The sequence below is a fragment of the Acomys russatus genome, chromosome 19 (assembly GCF_903995435.1).
Source record: "Acomys russatus chromosome 19, mAcoRus1.1, whole genome shotgun sequence".
In the NCBI taxonomy this organism is placed as follows: Eukaryota; Metazoa; Chordata; class Mammalia; order Rodentia; family Muridae; genus Acomys; species Acomys russatus.
In genome coordinates this window covers 42,722,705-42,739,762 of record NC_067155.1, presented here as the reverse complement: position 1 = coordinate 42,739,762, position 17,058 = coordinate 42,722,705, and the positions used below count along the sequence as shown (strand labels likewise).

General features: G+C 49.6%; 1 protein-coding gene across 1 annotated transcript in view; it reads right to left on the bottom strand.

The window, feature by feature from the left end:
- Positions 1–5,941: 5,941 nt before the first annotated feature.
- The window catches only part of Gtf2i (general transcription factor IIi), an 85,175-nt gene continuing 74,058 nt past the window's right edge, over positions 5,942–17,058 (bottom strand). Inside the window, exons 22-34 of the mRNA XM_051161349.1 lie at positions 16,286–16,344; positions 15,869–15,943; positions 15,511–15,612; positions 14,171–14,236; positions 13,318–13,501; positions 12,520–12,575; positions 12,158–12,238; positions 11,397–11,480; positions 10,985–11,168; positions 9,304–9,332; positions 7,648–7,689; positions 6,692–6,733; positions 5,942–6,000 (exon numbers count right to left, since the gene is read on the bottom strand). Of these exons, the coding sequence (XP_051017306.1) occupies positions 5,942–6,000; positions 6,692–6,733; positions 7,648–7,689; positions 9,304–9,332; positions 10,985–11,168; positions 11,397–11,480; positions 12,158–12,238; positions 12,520–12,575; positions 13,318–13,501; positions 14,171–14,236; positions 15,511–15,612; positions 15,869–15,943; positions 16,286–16,344 (1,063 nt within the window). The remainder of the gene's footprint in view (positions 6,001–6,691; positions 6,734–7,647; positions 7,690–9,303; positions 9,333–10,984; positions 11,169–11,396; positions 11,481–12,157; positions 12,239–12,519; positions 12,576–13,317; positions 13,502–14,170; positions 14,237–15,510; positions 15,613–15,868; positions 15,944–16,285; positions 16,345–17,058) is intronic.

Sequence of the window (17,058 nt, the reverse complement as noted above, 5' to 3'; positions counted from 1 at the left end):
GCCTGCCCTCTGGCTAGGATTAAAGACATCTGCCACCACCACTGCCCGGTCATATTTATTAGTAGTACTTATTTTTACTTATGTGCATGTTTGTGTGAATGTACAACACCAGTGTGTAGTGGATGTAAGCATGTTTTTGTTTTGATCCCAAGTGAGGGATGTGGAACAGACTTATAAGAGAACAGGTGATGTTTATGCACTAAAAGACGAACTGCCTCATTGGGGGGCTTGGTTTTTGCCAGCTGATATATATATATCCATATATGGTTTTTGTTTGTTTTTGTTTTTGGGTCTTGGTATTGTTTGGCTGCTCATCGCTCCACTTCGAGATGCTCCAAGAGAGGACCACTCCAGAGAACTCTTCAGGGCTCTGGGTTCTGGCTGCTCTTCCAGATTTCAGCAGCAACTTTGGCTGAATTGCTGGTCTGCTGAAATCCTGCCGACTACACCAGGGGACTGAGTCCAACAAGGTCTACTTCTCCTGTTCCCATAAACCTCTTTTCTCTCCTATCTAGGGTAGGTGGGTTAGAAGGGAGGTATAAGCATAAAAGAACCCCAAATAAAGTAGGTTTGGAAAAGGTCGAAGCCTACAGCAGTGTGCTAGTGCCCATGGAGGCCAAAGAAGGGCATCAGGTTCCTTGGACCTGGAACCTTAGGTGGGTGCTGGGAACCGAACTCAGGCCCCTCTGGAGGAGCAGCTCTTTAATATGGAGTCATGTGAATGAATGAATGAATGAATGAACGAACAAATGAATGAATATGGGCACGATTCCGATTCCAAGGAGCCAGCCACCCCACCCCCGGCTAGGCCAGCCAGAGGTATCACCGAGCCCTTCCTGTTCTTCTGGCCCTAGGACTTTGGCCTGTCTCCCCACTGGCTTCTCTGCCCTCAGCCACTTGGCTCTCCCCCAGACCAGAGGCCAGGCTGACTAGTTCCTCCAGCAGGAAATCCCCAAGTCTAGGTAGAGTAAGACATCATGAGGATCTTGCTGTAGTGGATAAGGACAGGGAGGTGGCCTCAGGGACCTTCCATCAGAAGGACCCTGCAGCTTCCTCAGATCAAAACAAACCTGCCTTCATCTTCAGCTCTCGGTACATTTCACGCAATCCCCTCCTTCCTTCTCCTTTTTGTTTCTTCTCAAGACTGGATTTCTGGGTAGCCTTGGCTGTCCTGGAACTCACTCTGTAGACCAGGCTGGCCTAGAACTCAGAGATCTGGCTGCCTCTGCCTCCCGAGTGCTGGGACTAAAGTCGTGCTGCTTCTAGCTTGGTGACCAGGGACCTTCAGTTTCCCAGGACCCGTGGGGAAGGTGGACAGGGTTTCATGCTTGGGCCTCTGGCCCTGTGGGGAAAGGCTGTGAGGGTGAGCAGGCTCACGGAAATGCAGCTCTCCAGCTCTTTGCCTACTTGGAGACTGCTTTCTCAGCAAAGCAGGATGACATGGGTCTGCTGGTTAAGGAGTATGAGGTCTCAGAACATCCAGGAGCTGCAGAGAATCCAACTCCCAATACTCCTCAGCTCCAACACTGGGGACTCCACTCTCCCTACTAGGCACACCATACTCAGGGTTTGATTAGACCCAGGCTGAGGGCACTGTGCCCTGCAGCCCGACTCACATGACTACTTGGGAGCTCAGATTCCACGACTGGCATGTCCCTTAGCAATAATACCCAACCTCTCTGAGACAGTCTCATTTATAAAATGGCTCAGCTGTTTTGCCCTCTTTATGGGCTGCTATGAATTGAAAATAAGGTTTAGGGTGAGGCCTGCAAGTGCCGGCCATTAGCAAACACAGACCATAGTAAAGCTGACTGGAACTGGGGGAGGTGGTGGAGAGAGGGAGGTGGTGTGTGTGTGTGACTGGATTTCATGTTCCCAGGCTGGCCTGAGGAGGATTCTCCTGCGTGCACCTTCCGAGTGCTGCGGCTGCCTGGGGTCTCTGCATGCTAGGCCGACATTCTACCAACGGAGCTCAACTGGCTGCTTTGTACAAGTGGGTGCACTGGGACATCCTGCTTCCCTGTCACCCCACAGGCTCCTGTGACAAGATCTGTTCTCTCCCTGCTGGTCACCAGGAAATACTAGTCATGTGTTTTAGGATGGTAACATTTTGAAAGACAAGGTCTCTCCACGCCTGTTTATGTGGTGCTGGGCGCCAGGGCTCTGCATGCTCAGCAAGTGGTACACCGACAGAGCCACGATCCCATCCACTTATTGGTGGTGGGAGAAGGGGAAGCAAGGCACAGATAAACCAGTGTGGGTGTTGACCAGAGGAAAACTTGTGGAAGTCAGTTCTCTCCCCTTCCATCTAGTTGATCCTAGGCATGGAACTGACTCAGCCTCAGTCTTAAAATAACAAGGTAGAGTAGGTGTGCTGGCCTGCCTGGAGCCCCCGTCCCAGGTTGGAAGTAAGACTTGCTTATCAGGTGAAGTGGGTGGAAAGGGCTGGAGAGATGGCTCTATGCCTGACTCTGCTTCCAGAAGGCCTAGGTTCAATCCTCAGCTCACAACCTTTTAAATCTCTGGTTCCACAAGATTCATTAACACTTAAGTGATATGCCCATGTGGATGTCTGCACCATGTGTGCCTGGTGCCCACCGAGGCCAGAGATGGCATTGAATCTTGTCTATTTAATGTATACTTTTATTTGCATATAGAGCCTGCAGGCCAGAAGAGGGCACAGGTTCTCATTATAGATGGTTGTGAGCCACCATGTGGTTGCTGGGAATTGAGCTCAGGACCTCTGGAAGAGCAGCCAGTGCTCTTAACCTCTGAGCCATCTCTCTAGTCCCCAAACTCCTGATTCCACTACACCTGGCTTTCGACCTGACCTTTTAAGATTTATTAATTTATTACAGGGTTTTTTTCCCTGTATGTTTTTCCCCCCTGTATGTAAGTCTACGTGCCAGAAGAGGGCATTAGATCACTTTACAGATGGTTGTGAGGCACCCATGTGGGTGCTGGGAAATGAACTCAGGACTTCTGGAAGAGTAGCCAGTACTCCTAACCTCTGAGCCATCTCTCCAGCCCCTCAACCTGACACTTTTGAGAGCATCCCAGCTGAGTTTTGTTTGGGATCACCGGCTTTCTTTAAGGAGCTGGCCTCTATCAAGTCCTTTACCTGGAGAAATTAATCACAGTATTTGGGGGCAATTTCAGCTGGCTGGCACTACATGGTAGATCTCCCAGCTGTAGATACGGAAGCTTCTGGAAGTGGGCTTCTGCTCCCCTCACAGGACCGCTGGGGGCTGCCTGGTAATGGTCTCAAGTTGAAGCTAATAAACAGAAGGCTCCTTCTGGTTCCCTCTGTGACCGGAAGCGCCTTACAAATCGGCATTGTGTCAGCTGAGCTTTCCGCCCTCAGCCTTCCTCAAAACCAGACCACAAGATGCAAGTGGAAGTGGGGCAGGTGAGGGGCCACCCGCTAGGTCGCAGATCATTTGGCTAGATGGTAATTGGGTGCCTGCAGAGGGCCTATCAGTCCATGACTAGTGCTGAGCCTCACTTGGAGGGCCAGTTTGCCTCCAACTGACGCAACCCTCCTGCATCAGCCTCCTCGGCTGTATTCTAACAGTGCATACCACTCAACTTTCTTTATTAAGACTGGGTCTAATTTAACACCGACGGGCCTTGGACTTACCTGTAGCAGAGAAAGACCTGACACTGCTTCTGGCTCTCCTTCCCCCACCCCCACCCAGTGTTGGGCCGGAACTCAGGTTTCTGTGGGTCTAGGCGAGCACTTTACTAGGATAGTTCTGATGCCTGCTCTGGCATGTGTCATGACTCCAAAGGCCCACACCATGAGAGCTACTCTTGGCTTTGGAGCTACAGGAAGACGGCAGGTCTGGTGGGAAAAAATTGGGTGCTAATGGGGTGTACCCCTGAAAGCAAGATTAACCCCTCCTGTTTCTCCCTGCTTTGTGGCTGCCCCAGGTGAGACAGGGCTTCTACTGTGTGCACTGCCACCACTATGCTGCCCACTAAGGGTCAAAGAGCACACTCTGAAGGATCAGATGAGCCAGGATTCTCTCTGCTGACCAGCTCTCCCAGGCATCTTGCTGCCATGACAGCTGACTTACTACTGCTGGCTAAGGAAGTCGCCCCACCAGGGAAGGAGGTATGTCCCCGTTTGCCAACCCCTCACATTCTCAGGTAACTGCAGCCTGAGTGGGCATCATCTTCCGGTTCTTCTTGCTCTGGGTGCAGGGACTTAAACTCCCCAGGGGGGGATGGGGGGATAGCTGTAGCCTACAAAACTGGCCACACCCTGATTGGGGAAAGCAGCGACTTCTTCAGAAACACCAGGAACACAGGTGTCTAATCTTCGAGGGACTGAGGTGACACCCAGGCAGGCCTCTCGTCTCCTATGGCCACCAGCCCACACAGCACTCCCCAGGCACTCAGGTAGATGGCATAGAAAGAACACGTTTGCATGTGAAAGGCATGGATGGATTTTATTTATTACCCTATATCTACAATTTGAGGTAAAATATAAGGAACACATAAAAATGCCTAACTCTGCTACCGTGTGATATAATTTCCCATTGTGAACATTGTGGTGACGCTACTGAGAACTGTGCCATCACATCCTCTAACTTTTGAGAGCTGTTATTTTGTACAACTGCATCGCTGGCAAGACGCCACAGGTAGGCAGGCCCACAGAGGGCGTGAACGCAGAGGTGCCTTGCTCCCCACCCTGACTGCCTCAGCCAACCAGGCCGCCACACAGCACAGCCTGACTCGGCCCAGAGCTGCAGCACCACAGACTGCTGCAGGTCCAGGTTGCAGAGGGTTTAGAGTCATCTAGCTGCTCAAACATGCATACCTGACCTCTGACCTTCAGGATACACCCAGAAATTTACTTGCTGCAAAGAGGCTCTGAGAACAACCTCTCTGGTCGCAGTGGACACAACTGGCTGCTCACTGGCCGACCAGTGAGGAGGCAGGCTTTGCTTTTCATTATAATGAGAACAAAGAAACCATGATGGAGCTTAGGAAAAGGCTTAGTCACATATACAGACGGCAGCCCTGGCAGCCCTCCCTGGGCAGGAAGGGCAGCCGAGTGCAAGACCACGGAAATGATTTTCAATAGAAAAACTAAAGCACTGACTAGCACAGGGATTTTCGTCGCTGCGGAAGCCAAGATGCTCAGTAGGAATATGTCCATTGACTGGAATACGCACCGCAGCCCAAGGCTCTGCCCAATGCATAAAAAAAAAGTCTAAGAGTTGTCCCTGCCATTCCCTGTCTCTTTCCAGCACTGCTGTGAAATCCTTCTAGTGCATTCCCAAGCCAGCCAGGCACGCGCTTCTCATCACGCTGTGTATGTAGTTCAATTCACAGAACTGCTAGAAAGAAGACATTTCTATCTAAAAGTAGAAAAGAAGGTTTGTATAGAAGGTATTTCTGTTATACAAGTATATTACAGAGCTGGCAGGAACGGGTCCGAAAGCTCTTCTCCACCAGTCACACTGGAAGCGGAACTAGAGAGAAAACAGACAAGTGGGCAATGAGTTAGTCAGATGACAGGACAAGACCTCTCGTCACACACCCCACTGCCACCTGAAAGGAGGACCAGGCTCAAATGTAGCTCACTTGTGGGTTACTGGCAGCCCTCCTGTTAGTGGCTGGGTCAGCGACAATGGGGCTGGGTTTGTGACTGGCCTAAGAGGTTGGTCACAGAGGACACAACCCTAGCATGCAGGCTCAAAACCAACATGTCTTTTTATGGAAAAATATGTATTATTCCACCCCAGCCAAGACAGAGTGTCACTGCATAGCCTGGCTGACCTGTGCCTGTGCACCATGTCCGGCCCTTCTACATCTCTGAGTGAGAAAAACGTTTGGGCTACGCGTCCCCTGAGGGTGGCCCCCCACCAGCTTGCAGGTGGGTATGGCTGAAGGGCAGCAGAGGGAGGCTCTTACCCTGGACAGACACAGTCTACCACGTAGGGTCTGGCTCCTGCTTGATCTGTGAGCTCCCATCTGTTTCTTTAATTTCTACAGAAGAAACAAAAGGGCGGCAATCAGCTGTCCTGCAGATGCTAACCTGTGTGCCCACAAAGCTAGCCACACGGACCTGCCAGCAACTACCTAGCACCCTCCAATGCGCTTATGCATAATGTGCTTTTATTATGGAGCCCCGGGCCTAGCACATGCTTGCCAAGTGTTGTGTTTTGTTGAGCCACGTCCAGCTCATGACTCACTTCCAACTACCAGATTCACGTTGCTCTGTGTGCACTTATGGCCGGGCCCTGTCTAATGCATAGGGACCTAGAATTTAGCCAGAGCCACGGGGGAAAACAGAGGACACCTGCCTGGAGTCCTCCCTGAACACTGTTCAAGAGGTAGAAATCTTATCAATTCGGGGCTGTGTAGATGGCTTGGCAGTTAAGAGTATGAGCTGCTTTTCCAAGGTACCTGAGTTCAATTCTCAGCACCCACATGGAGGTTCAAAACTTTCTCTTATTCCAGAGGCTCTGATGCCCTCTTGTGGCTTCCTTGGTCACTACATTCACATACATAGTGCCCAGCCATATAAGCAAGCAAAACAACCATACACATTAAAAAAATAAAAATAAATATATCGGTCAATTCACTAAGAACCCAAGGCACAAAACATCACAGAGTGACCACTGTCACACCATCCTGAGGCATCAGTCACTCCAGACGTCTATACTGGGAGCATTACCTTCCGTTGCTGGGACTTCCAACTGGCTTGTCTCGGCTGATTCTAAAGAGAAACACATCAAGTCTCATTTAAACAGTTTTCAAAGGTTGCTCTTTTTTTTCCCCCCCTCAAGACAAGGTTTCTTGGTGTAGCCTTGGCTGTCCTGGACTCACTTTGTAGACTGGGCTGGCCTCGAACTCACAGAGATCCCCTTGCCTCTGCCTCCTAAGTTCAAAGGTTGCTCTTTATAGAGCCCAGAAGGAGAGGAGGAGAAAAAGCCCCAGGGACAGAAACAACCTGCCAACTTTCTTTTCATTGTAATTATGTGGTTATTTTGTCTGTGCCATACACATGTCTAGTGCCTTCGGAAGCCCTGGAGCTGGAGTGAAAACAGTCGTTAAGCTGCTATGTGAGTTGCTAGGAATTGAACCAGGGTTCTCTGGAAGAGTAGCCAGTGCTTTTTTTTTTTTTTTTTAAAGATTTATTTATTATGTATGCAGTGTTCTGCCTCCATGTACACCTGCAGGCCAGAAGTGGGCATTAGATCTCATTGTGAGACACCATGTGGTTGCTGGGAACTGAACTCAGGACCTCTGGGAGAGCAGCCAGTGCTCTTAACCTCCAAGCCATCTCTCCAGGCCAAGTCTGTCAATTTCTGGCCTCCACATGCATGTGCACCACACCTGCATAAACACACGTATATAGGTGGCAGCTTTCTCATTCTGATGCTTTATTTTAGGCCACTGGTCTCAGGACTCATGACGTCATGACTAACCTGGGATCATGGGTTTACGTGGGCTGAGGCCCACGGTTACCACGCAGGACCCACAACTCAAGGCTCTCTAAGTTTATTGACCATCAGTCATGGTAGGAGTGGGAGAATTCGGGTGAGTAGTGAGTGTGTGCAGGCATGCACTGTGACTGTAGCAGGTACAGCCTGAGCCCCAGCCCCAGGTAAGTAGTGTATGCTCTCTTACCTTGGATCACAGGACCTTCCGATTCATTCTGATCAACCAGCTCTGCAACGACAGGGACAGTTTAGAGGACATCCTGACACGTGACATCTAACCATGCCCATGCTGAGGTTTTTTTTAAAAAAAAAAAAAAGATTATTTATCGAAGGGCTTGAGAGATGGCTCAGTGGTTAAGAGCGCTGCCTGCTCTTCCAAAGCTCGTGAGTTCAATTCCCAGCAACCACATGGTGGCTCATAACCATCTGTAATGTGATATGGCACCCTCTTCTGGGTTGCAGGAGTACATGCAAGCAGAGCACTGTATACATAATAATAAATAAATCTTTAAAAAAAAAAAAAAGATTTATCGAGTACACAGTATTTTGCTTGCATGTACACCTGCAGGCCAGCAGAGGGCACCAGATCACATTATAGATGGTTGTGAGCCACCATGGGGTTGCTAGGACTTGAACTCAGGATCTTTGGTAGAGCAGGCAGTGCTCTTAACCTCTGAGCCAGCTCTCCAGCCCTGATGTTTCACTCTGCACGTCTAGCTCAAGAACGGAAGAGAGCTGGCTACTGTACGGCTTAGCAGGTAAGGTGCCTGCCTGACAGCCTGAGTTCAGTCACTGGGCCCCATGAGCCGGAGGGAGAGAGCTGAGCACAAGTTGTCTTCTGACCACTGCATGCGAAACGGGAAGATCTGAGTACCCCAGGACCCCATGTACAAACATATAAATGAAGTGGGGGGGGGGGGGGGGGTGGGAAGAGGAAGGAAGGAAGACTAAGGCCCTGGTAGATGGCAGCAGAATCCCGAATTTCACAGTAAGCAGCACAGCCTGGAAGCAGAGTCTTCTGCGAAGACGAGAATCAACTGAAGGTCATACACAAGAAGCCTCGACCAGCACGGCTAGACCATAATAGTCTCTGGAAATTAACACCATACAGAGGACAGGAGAGCTGGCTATGGTGGCACACACCTTTAATGTGGGACTCAGGAAGCCCAGGCAAGGGGATCTTGAGTTCTAGGCCAGCCAGCATGAACTGAAATTTGCAAAGAAAATTCAACAGAAACAGTACCCTGGGCTTTTTTTGTCTATGAAGTTTGTGTGAGTACGTATGCCATATGTGCACGTGACTGGCCAGAGGACAGCTCTGTGGAGTGGTTCTCTCCTTCCATCTTTATCTGGGTCCAGGGGATGAAGTCAGGTCACCAGGCTTCTGCAGCGAGCTTCGCCAGCCAAGCCATCAGCAACCCACCCTTCCTTTCTTTAGAGATAGCGTCTCGTGTGGCCCCGGCTGGCCTCACACTCACTACACAGGCGGACAGTGCTGAACTCCAGCCTGATCCTCCTGCCTCCGCCTCCCGAGCACTGGAACAGGAGGCTTTCCTCCAGAACTCCAGTGCTGAGAATGCGTGATGGAGCTTTAGTAAGCCTGGCAGGAGTGCTCAAAGCCCTTTAAAGTGGTCTCACCCCACCCACAAGGTGCCATTTTCTGACTAAGTGAGGGTGAGGGAAGACTCAAGCAACAGGACCAACTTCACGAGGAGGTGGGGGGGGGGGGCAGGGGACTAAAGAGTGAATGGCATACTGTGTTGTTCTGCAGGTTGCATTGCACCCACAGCCACATGCTCTCTTAGAGGAACAAAAACAAAACAAAGCTTCATGAAATACTCACGGTTATTAATCACAAGTCCTGGAAATGGTCTAAAGAGAAAAACAAATTTGCATAATGAAATAAATGTTTTTCTTTATAAGGACATTTACTTATTTTGTTAATTTATGGCACTTATGTGCTATTTTATAATCCTGTAGACGAGACGTGTGAGATGCATATAAAAAACAGGAACACCTTGTAGCACTGACTCCGCTCTGTTACCAATGTGTACCATGCAGGGTGTACATGTCAGTTATTGATAACGAGTCACACGCAGCATGTACAGAGCACATGTCGATGTCAGCCGTGTTTTACGTGATCTGTAACTTGATCGACAGCACATGCAGGTCACTGTTATTAAGTGTTACACTAGGTCAGGTGTGACGGCACATGCCTTGCTTCCCAGGCGACAGGAGGCAGAGGCAAGCAGATCTGAGTGTTGAAGGCCATCCTGGCTTACACAGTGGGTTCTAAGCCACTCAGTTATACAGTGAGCCCCTGTCCCACTGCCTACCACCCCAAAAAAGGTCCCACTAAAGTAGAAAGAAAACAAGGCTTCTTTTGGGGTAGGGGTGGTAGTGTAACTGGGAGGGTCAAAGGAGCAGTGACTTGACAGGAAAACACAATGGAGGATGGAGCTCCAGTCTGCCAGGAAGTCCATGGCCACATGCTCCATCACGCCACACTCTTCTGTAATGGTTGGTAGATATTTCAGCGTTTTTTGTTTTGTTTTTAGTTTTTCAAGATAGGGTTTTTCTGTGGAGCCTTGACTGTCCTGGGCTTTCTTTGTAGACCAGGCTGGCCTCGAACTCACGGTGATCTGCCTGCCTCTGCCTCCCAAGTGCTGGGATTAACAGCGTGTGCCACCATGCCTGGCTCCATATTTTAGGTTTTGAAGGATACATTACTCTGATCATTAAGCATAATGAAAGAGCAGCCAGGAATTGTCAACAGTTGGATGTAAAAGACAAATAGGACATGACTGCCAGACCCTCACCTCAGAAAGGAATGGAAAACTGACTGGCATGGTGGCACATGCTTATAATCCCAGCACTCGGGAGGCAGAGGCAGGTGAATCGCTGTGAGTCTGAGGCGAGTCTGGGCTACAAAGCCAGTCTAGGATAGCCAGGGTTACATAGAGAAACCCTGTCTCAACAACAAAAAGGGAATGGCTGGACAAGATGGCAGAGGCAGGCAGACCTCTGAGTCTGAGGCCAGCCTAGTCTACATAACAAGTTCCAAGCTAGGGATACACACTGAGACTCTGTCTCAAACAAACAAACAAACCACAGGAGGATTGAGCTAGTTTCAGTGCGGAGTATCTGTAATCCCAGCAAGAAGACAGAGGTCAGAGTCTGTATAGGCTGCACTGCAAGGTCCTGTACCTCAAGAAGCTGGCACATTCCTGTAATCCCAGCACTTGGGAGGCAGAGAGGGCCCGAGGGCGTAGGGCCAGGCTTACAGACAGCCACTCAGGGATCCAGCAAAACGCTGCCCCAAAACACCAGGAGTCAGTTTAGGCATTGAACGGAAGAAGCCGGCCTGGAGGGTACAAGACCTGGCGAGTCAGCACTGACTGAACAGTAAAACAGGGTAAGGAACACAGGCAGAGAAACCTTTCCCTGTCGCTCGTCACCCACATGCTCCGTTTCAGGCTTCCCACAACAGCACTCTGGGAGATGACCACACAGGAAGTCCTCACCTAATGACAGTGAACTTGATAAACTCTGCAGAATCTAAGATCCTCCTCATGGAGCTGATCTCCAGGTAACTGGGGGCTTTGAAGGACACGCCGGGGGGCATGCCATCCACCACCACGCAGCCGGGGTTGATGGTGATTTTCCTGTAGGGAACCTTCACAGGGAAGCCCATGCCAATAGCTTCACCTGCAGCAAGACAAACAGCACAGGGTCAGGTGACCCTCATCTTCAAAACCAGACACACAGAGCCAAGCAGCAACCGTGTTGATGAGACACTGGCCATCAAGAGCGACACGGGACATCTAATGTTTTCTTAGTACAGAACTCCCAATGGCACTTAGCTCTCACAGCTCCCTGGGCCTCTACCCACAGGTTCTTACAGAAACCATGTTTCCTTAATTACTATCAACTCACCAAACTTACGGCTGAAGAGGTCGTTGACTTGCTCGCGCAGCTGCCTGGCCTTCTCAACTTTGGACAGGCGTTCGTTATCGTCATCTAAAGACAGGAGGTTTCACGTGACTCCACCAAGACAAAACAACAAAAAACAACCAGAAAAAGTCCTAACGCCACCTCAAGAGTGTACAACCCATTCGTCTGGAGCAAAATTACCCCACTGTTTCATATGGATTTTTTTTTTTTTTAAGGATTTTATCTTTGGGGTTGGTTGTTTTTCCAGACAGGTTTTTATGTAGCCCTGGCTGTCCTGGAACTCAGAGATCCTCCTACCTCTGCACCCCAAGTGCTGAGATTAACGGTGTGACCACTATACTGGCCAGATAAAAAAGACCTTAGTTTTTTTAAAGATTTCTTTATGTGTATGGGTGCTTTGCTTGTATATGTCTGTGCAGTATGTGTGTGCCCAGCACCCAATGCAGCCAGTAGAGTGTGTCAGGCTCCTCGGGAGCACAGTTGGAAATGGTAGGGAGCCATCGTGTGGGTGCTGGGAACCACTGAGGCGTCTCTCCAGCCCCTCCATACAGGCTCTAAAGGACAGACATGGAGTAGCGAGCAGAGCTAACTAGGTGAGGAGCTGTGCCACCAGGCTGATGGAGGGACAGCTCAGCTGACATGCACAACACAGGGCACAACAGGAGCTGTTCCTGAAGCATCGAACCAGCCCCCAAACAGGCCTGAGAGCCAGAGTGGCTCTGCAGCGCAGGCGGAAGTCATACCTGGAATCGTCACCTGGATGATGTTAAGGTCTTCCACACCTGATGCAGTAGTATTAACGTTCGGCGATGAGTTTATCTTCCCTGGAAGAAAAAGCTGAACGTTAGGGTTTAGACAAAGCATGCAGAGTAGCCCAAAGCTGCTGGTACGCCATGAGCTGACTGCAGCCTGTCCCAGTAGGGCTGGCCCTGGCACGTGCTTCTGTTCCAGTGAGCCACTAAAGATGGCAGACTTTCTGAAGGGCCTATTTTTTGCTCCTCCGTGTCTGTGTGTGGGGCCGAACACTGCACAGCACTGGCCGCCTAAGCACTAACAACTGCCCAAGAGCCAAGCTGTCATGGGCGCTGCTTTCAGAGACACTCACTGGGAGGGCTTTTGGAAGAAGTGCTCTCTTTGATGGCCGTCTCGAACATCTCAGGTCTACAAGCAAGAGGAAAAAGGCTGGTTAAACCAGAGCAAGGTACCCAGGGAACATGCAGTTTGGTGGAGCCTGCAGCTCTGCAAACAGCGTGCAGCACTCGAAGCAACCTGGGTCCACGAGGAGCACATCCAGGAGGACCAATTATACCATTTCCACTGCTGTTGGACCCTCTCTGGCCATATCACATCCCTTGTCACCTTCTTGCCAAGGCGAGAGACAGCATGTCCTGAGTATCAGTAGGAGACCCAGGGGCAGAAACAGGAAACGCCCATGCCTGCAGCCTGGGTACATGCACAAAGAGCATACGTGCAAGCAACACACAAGCAAAACCTTGCCTCGAAATAATAAATAAATGGGCCTGTGGTGCATGTACACATATGTGCTGGTGCACACGCCTGTGTGTGCAGAGGCCAAAGGAGGCTGCCCAGTGTCCTCTGTTACTCCATTTCTCTGAGATCCTTCACACACACTCCCAGCTCTGGGCAGGCGCCCCCCTCCCCTGCAGTCCTCCCATCTTTGCCCAACCCCCAGCACTAAGGTTTATAGGATCAAGCCTACTCCCAGCATGTTATATGGGAGCTGGCATCTGAACTCAGGTCCTCAAAGCTGTGCATCAAGTACCCTTCACCCCTGGGCTGTCTCTCCATGCCTGAAATACAGAACCTCTGAAACAGCTATTTCAATTCAGGCCAGCACACGTGAACCCAGCCCACGGACGTCCTCTCCAGCTAAGGTCCTCACTTCTTAATGATGAACTTGATCTTGGCCTTGTTCCGGAGGATCTTCTCCAGCCGTGGAATGCCAAATGTGGACGGTCTTCGGAAGGGCACCCCCTCGGGTAAGCCTTCTACATAGAAGTCTTCCGGGAAGGACTCGAATAACGCAAACGGCACTTTCACTGCCTGTTTCAGGCCGAGCGCTTCGCCTGTAACACATGGCAACCCCGTTCCGTGGCACGACTCAGAAAAGGCATTTGCAACCCTCTGCAGCAGCTACAAGACCACACTTACTTAAAAAAAACATATTCACTTTAGTTTTGGAAAATGTTCTTGGAATTATTTTTTTTAAAGATTTATTTATTAAGTATATAGTGTCTTGCTTGCATGTACGTCTGCACACCAGAAGAGGGTACCAGACCTCATTATAGATGGTTATGCGCCATCATGTGATTGCTGAGAATTGAACTTAGGACCTTTGGAGAAACAGCCAGTGCTCTTAACCTCTGAGCCACCTCTCCAGCCCCCGTTCTTGGAATTCTTTTTTTTTTTTTTTTTTTTTTTTTTTTTTTTTTTTAAGATTTATTTATTTATTAAGTATACAGTGGTTTTGGCTGCATGTACACCTGCACACCAGAAGAAGGCACCAGATCTCATTATAGATGGTTGTGAGCCACCATGTGGTTGCTGGGAATTGAACTCAGGACCTTTGGAAGAATAGGCAGTGTTCTTAACCTCTGAGCCATCTCTCCAGCCCCTGGAATTCTTGATACTTGGCAAAATGCAATAGAAATGGAAAAGCAACACACACACAATGCCAAAGACATTTAAACATCAAATTCACACCATTCATATTTAATGTTTCAAAACAAACCTACCGCATTTCTCATTGAAAAGATTTTCCACTTTCTGCTTCAGGTCTGTGATCTTAGCGTTCCAGGCCTCTGTATGTGGAGAAAAGCAGCCACCACAGTCAGCAAGGGTTTCCCAGATGGCGGGCAGTTTAATTTAATTTGCTCATTCAGCTATTTTTCAGGGGTGGGGGGGGGGAGTGGTGTTCGAGACAGGGTTTCTCTGTGCAGCCCTGGCTGTCTTGGAACCTGCTCTGTAGACCAGGCTGGCTACAGAGTTCCCCCAGTAGATCCACCTGCCTCTGCCGCCTGAGTGCTGGGACTGGAGGTGTGTGCCACCATGCCTGGCTTCATTCCTTCCTTCTTTCCCTTTTGAGGCAGGGTTTCGTTCCCTCTGTCTCCTGAGTGCCAACATCCCTGCTTACGTCCTCTCTCCTTATTTCACAGCTTTACAAAGCACAGACCGAGCAAGCAGCTTGTTTCCTCGTACTTTCAGTCTGGCACAGTGGGACAGAGGCTGTTTCTGTACGCACACATTCTGTAAGTGGCGTGCTCTCCTCCCTTCCCCTCTACCCTCTCTTTCTGTCTCTCCCTTGCCCAATAATCTTGTGTCCCATAGACAGTTTTGTTCCTTTTACCGGGCGTGTGGCACACACCTTTAATCCCAGCACTCGGGAGGTGGAGGCAGGTGGTATGCTGTGAGTTTAAGACCAACCTGGTCTACAAAGTGAGTCTAGGACATCCAAGGCGACACAGAGAAACCCTGTCTCAAAAAATCCAAAACAAAACAAAACAACAACAATAACAAAAAACATATTATTTTTCTTAATGTGCATTGGTGTTTTGCCTACATGCCTGTCTGTGTGAGGGTGTCAGACACTGGAACTACAGTTATGAGCTACCATGCAGATGCTGAGAATTGAACCCGGGTCCTCTAGAAAAGCACGCAGTGCTCTTAGCCACTAAACCATGTCTCCAGCCCCAAACACACAGGTTTCTAATATGGCTGTCTTGCACACCCCTCTAATATTTGTATAATTAAACTAAACTGTTATATTGGATTATTATCAACACACTGGCAATAAAGAACTGCAGTGTCTGGCTCTGGGTACATGCAGGTCACTCATGCCACAATCCCTGGGCACCCCTGAGGTGCACATTTGCACCCTCCTTCATTCATGTCTGCACAGAGACTCCTCCACAGCACAGGGTATCAGAGTGATACTCGGGCAGCCTGGTTCTTGCTGAATGGTTAATCTCTGACCCACACTGGCTTATCCAAGAAAAAAACACTGTCCTGTTGACTCAGCACATTAATTCCTTTTATTTGAAGAGCTGAAACCAAGAAAAATAAAAGATGTATTTACCAAAGGAAAACTCTCTCCCTCGAGGCTTGAAGGGAACATTTGAACCGTTGGTCTGGGTAGGAGTCCGAACTGTGGAGGTCTGAGGGCTGTTGTTGTTGGGGCCTACAGAAAATTCAAAGGAAAACTACAGTCACTGTGCACTCATTGTTAGTTTTAGCATGTACCAGAAAACAGAGCCTGGACATTCCGCAGGGCCTGTCTCAGCAGCCTAGAGACAGGAACACACACATATACACCCAGGCATCAAAAAACAAAGTAGCTGTAAATTTTGCATTACCACAGGTGTTTTTCAGACATGGAAGCTCAAACACACAGCTGTGAGGGAAGGAAGGAATAAAGAGAAAGCCGGACAGCTCACCCTCCACAGTGACCTCGATCTCAGGAACCTTGGAGTTACTCCCAGGGCTTCGTGGTCGTTTTGGGGACTGCAGTGCTGTAAGGCAAAATGCAATATTACTTCTGCAAGCTGCACTGAAAACTACAGAGGGGTGCATTACAAAAGCCGAGGATTAAAGGTCATACAGTTTGACTCTTTTCAAAGAAACCTGAAGCATTAAACGGGTAGTGTAATCCTCCACATGAGTGCCAACAAAGCTGTGGAGACATGAACGGAAGAGGATGCAAACATCAACTTCCAATGACATGGCCAGGGGACAGAAGAAGAGACCCACTGAGCAAGACAGCTTAAAAGCAAAGAAAGGAACCCAAGGCCCATGGTGACAGTGGGACAGTGGCAAAGACTAATGTGCCAGCGCCCTGAGGTGCTGCCTCTTACCTTTAGTGTTGATTTTGCTAGCCATCCCAGGAGGCAAGTAAGATACAACTAGCTCGGGCCTAGAGAGAACACACAGTGCATCAATCTACACACAGCACAAACAGCCAGAACTCTTTCTAAAAAATAAAAACATGTGTACTGGTGTTTTCCCTGCATGTCTGTCTGTCTATGTGTGCACCACCTGCACGCCTGGTGTTCACAGAGGTCAGAAGAGGTGTTGGGACCCCAGGAACGAAGACAGATGCTTGTGAACTGCAATGTGGCTTCTGAGAGTTGAACCTGGGTCCTCTGCAAGAGCAGCCAGTGCTGTTAGTGTGAGCCATCTGTAGTGATTTGAATAAGAATGACCTCCATCATGTATTTGAATGCACAGGACACCAAGGAGTGGCCTTGTTGGCAGAACTGTGTCACTGGGGGATGGCAGCTGAGGTTGCAAATGGCCACACCAGGACTGGTCTCTCGCTCTCAGCTCCTCCAGCTGCATGCCTGCTGTCATGCTCCCCTCACTAAGGTCGATAGTGGACTAAGCCTGTGGAGCTGCAAGCAAGCCCCCAATTAAATGCTTTCTACTATAAGGACTGCCTTGGCCATGTGTCTCTTTACAGAGAAAGAACAGTAACTAAGACGTTGGTAGCAGGAAGTGGGGTCCTGATGCAACAGGCCTGACCACGCTGCTTGCTGGTAGAGGTGGACTGTAAACTTCGGAATGGAAAAGAGGTTGGTTGCATTAAGTGGGGCTAGTGGGGGGATGAGAGAGAGCACTAAGTGGAACC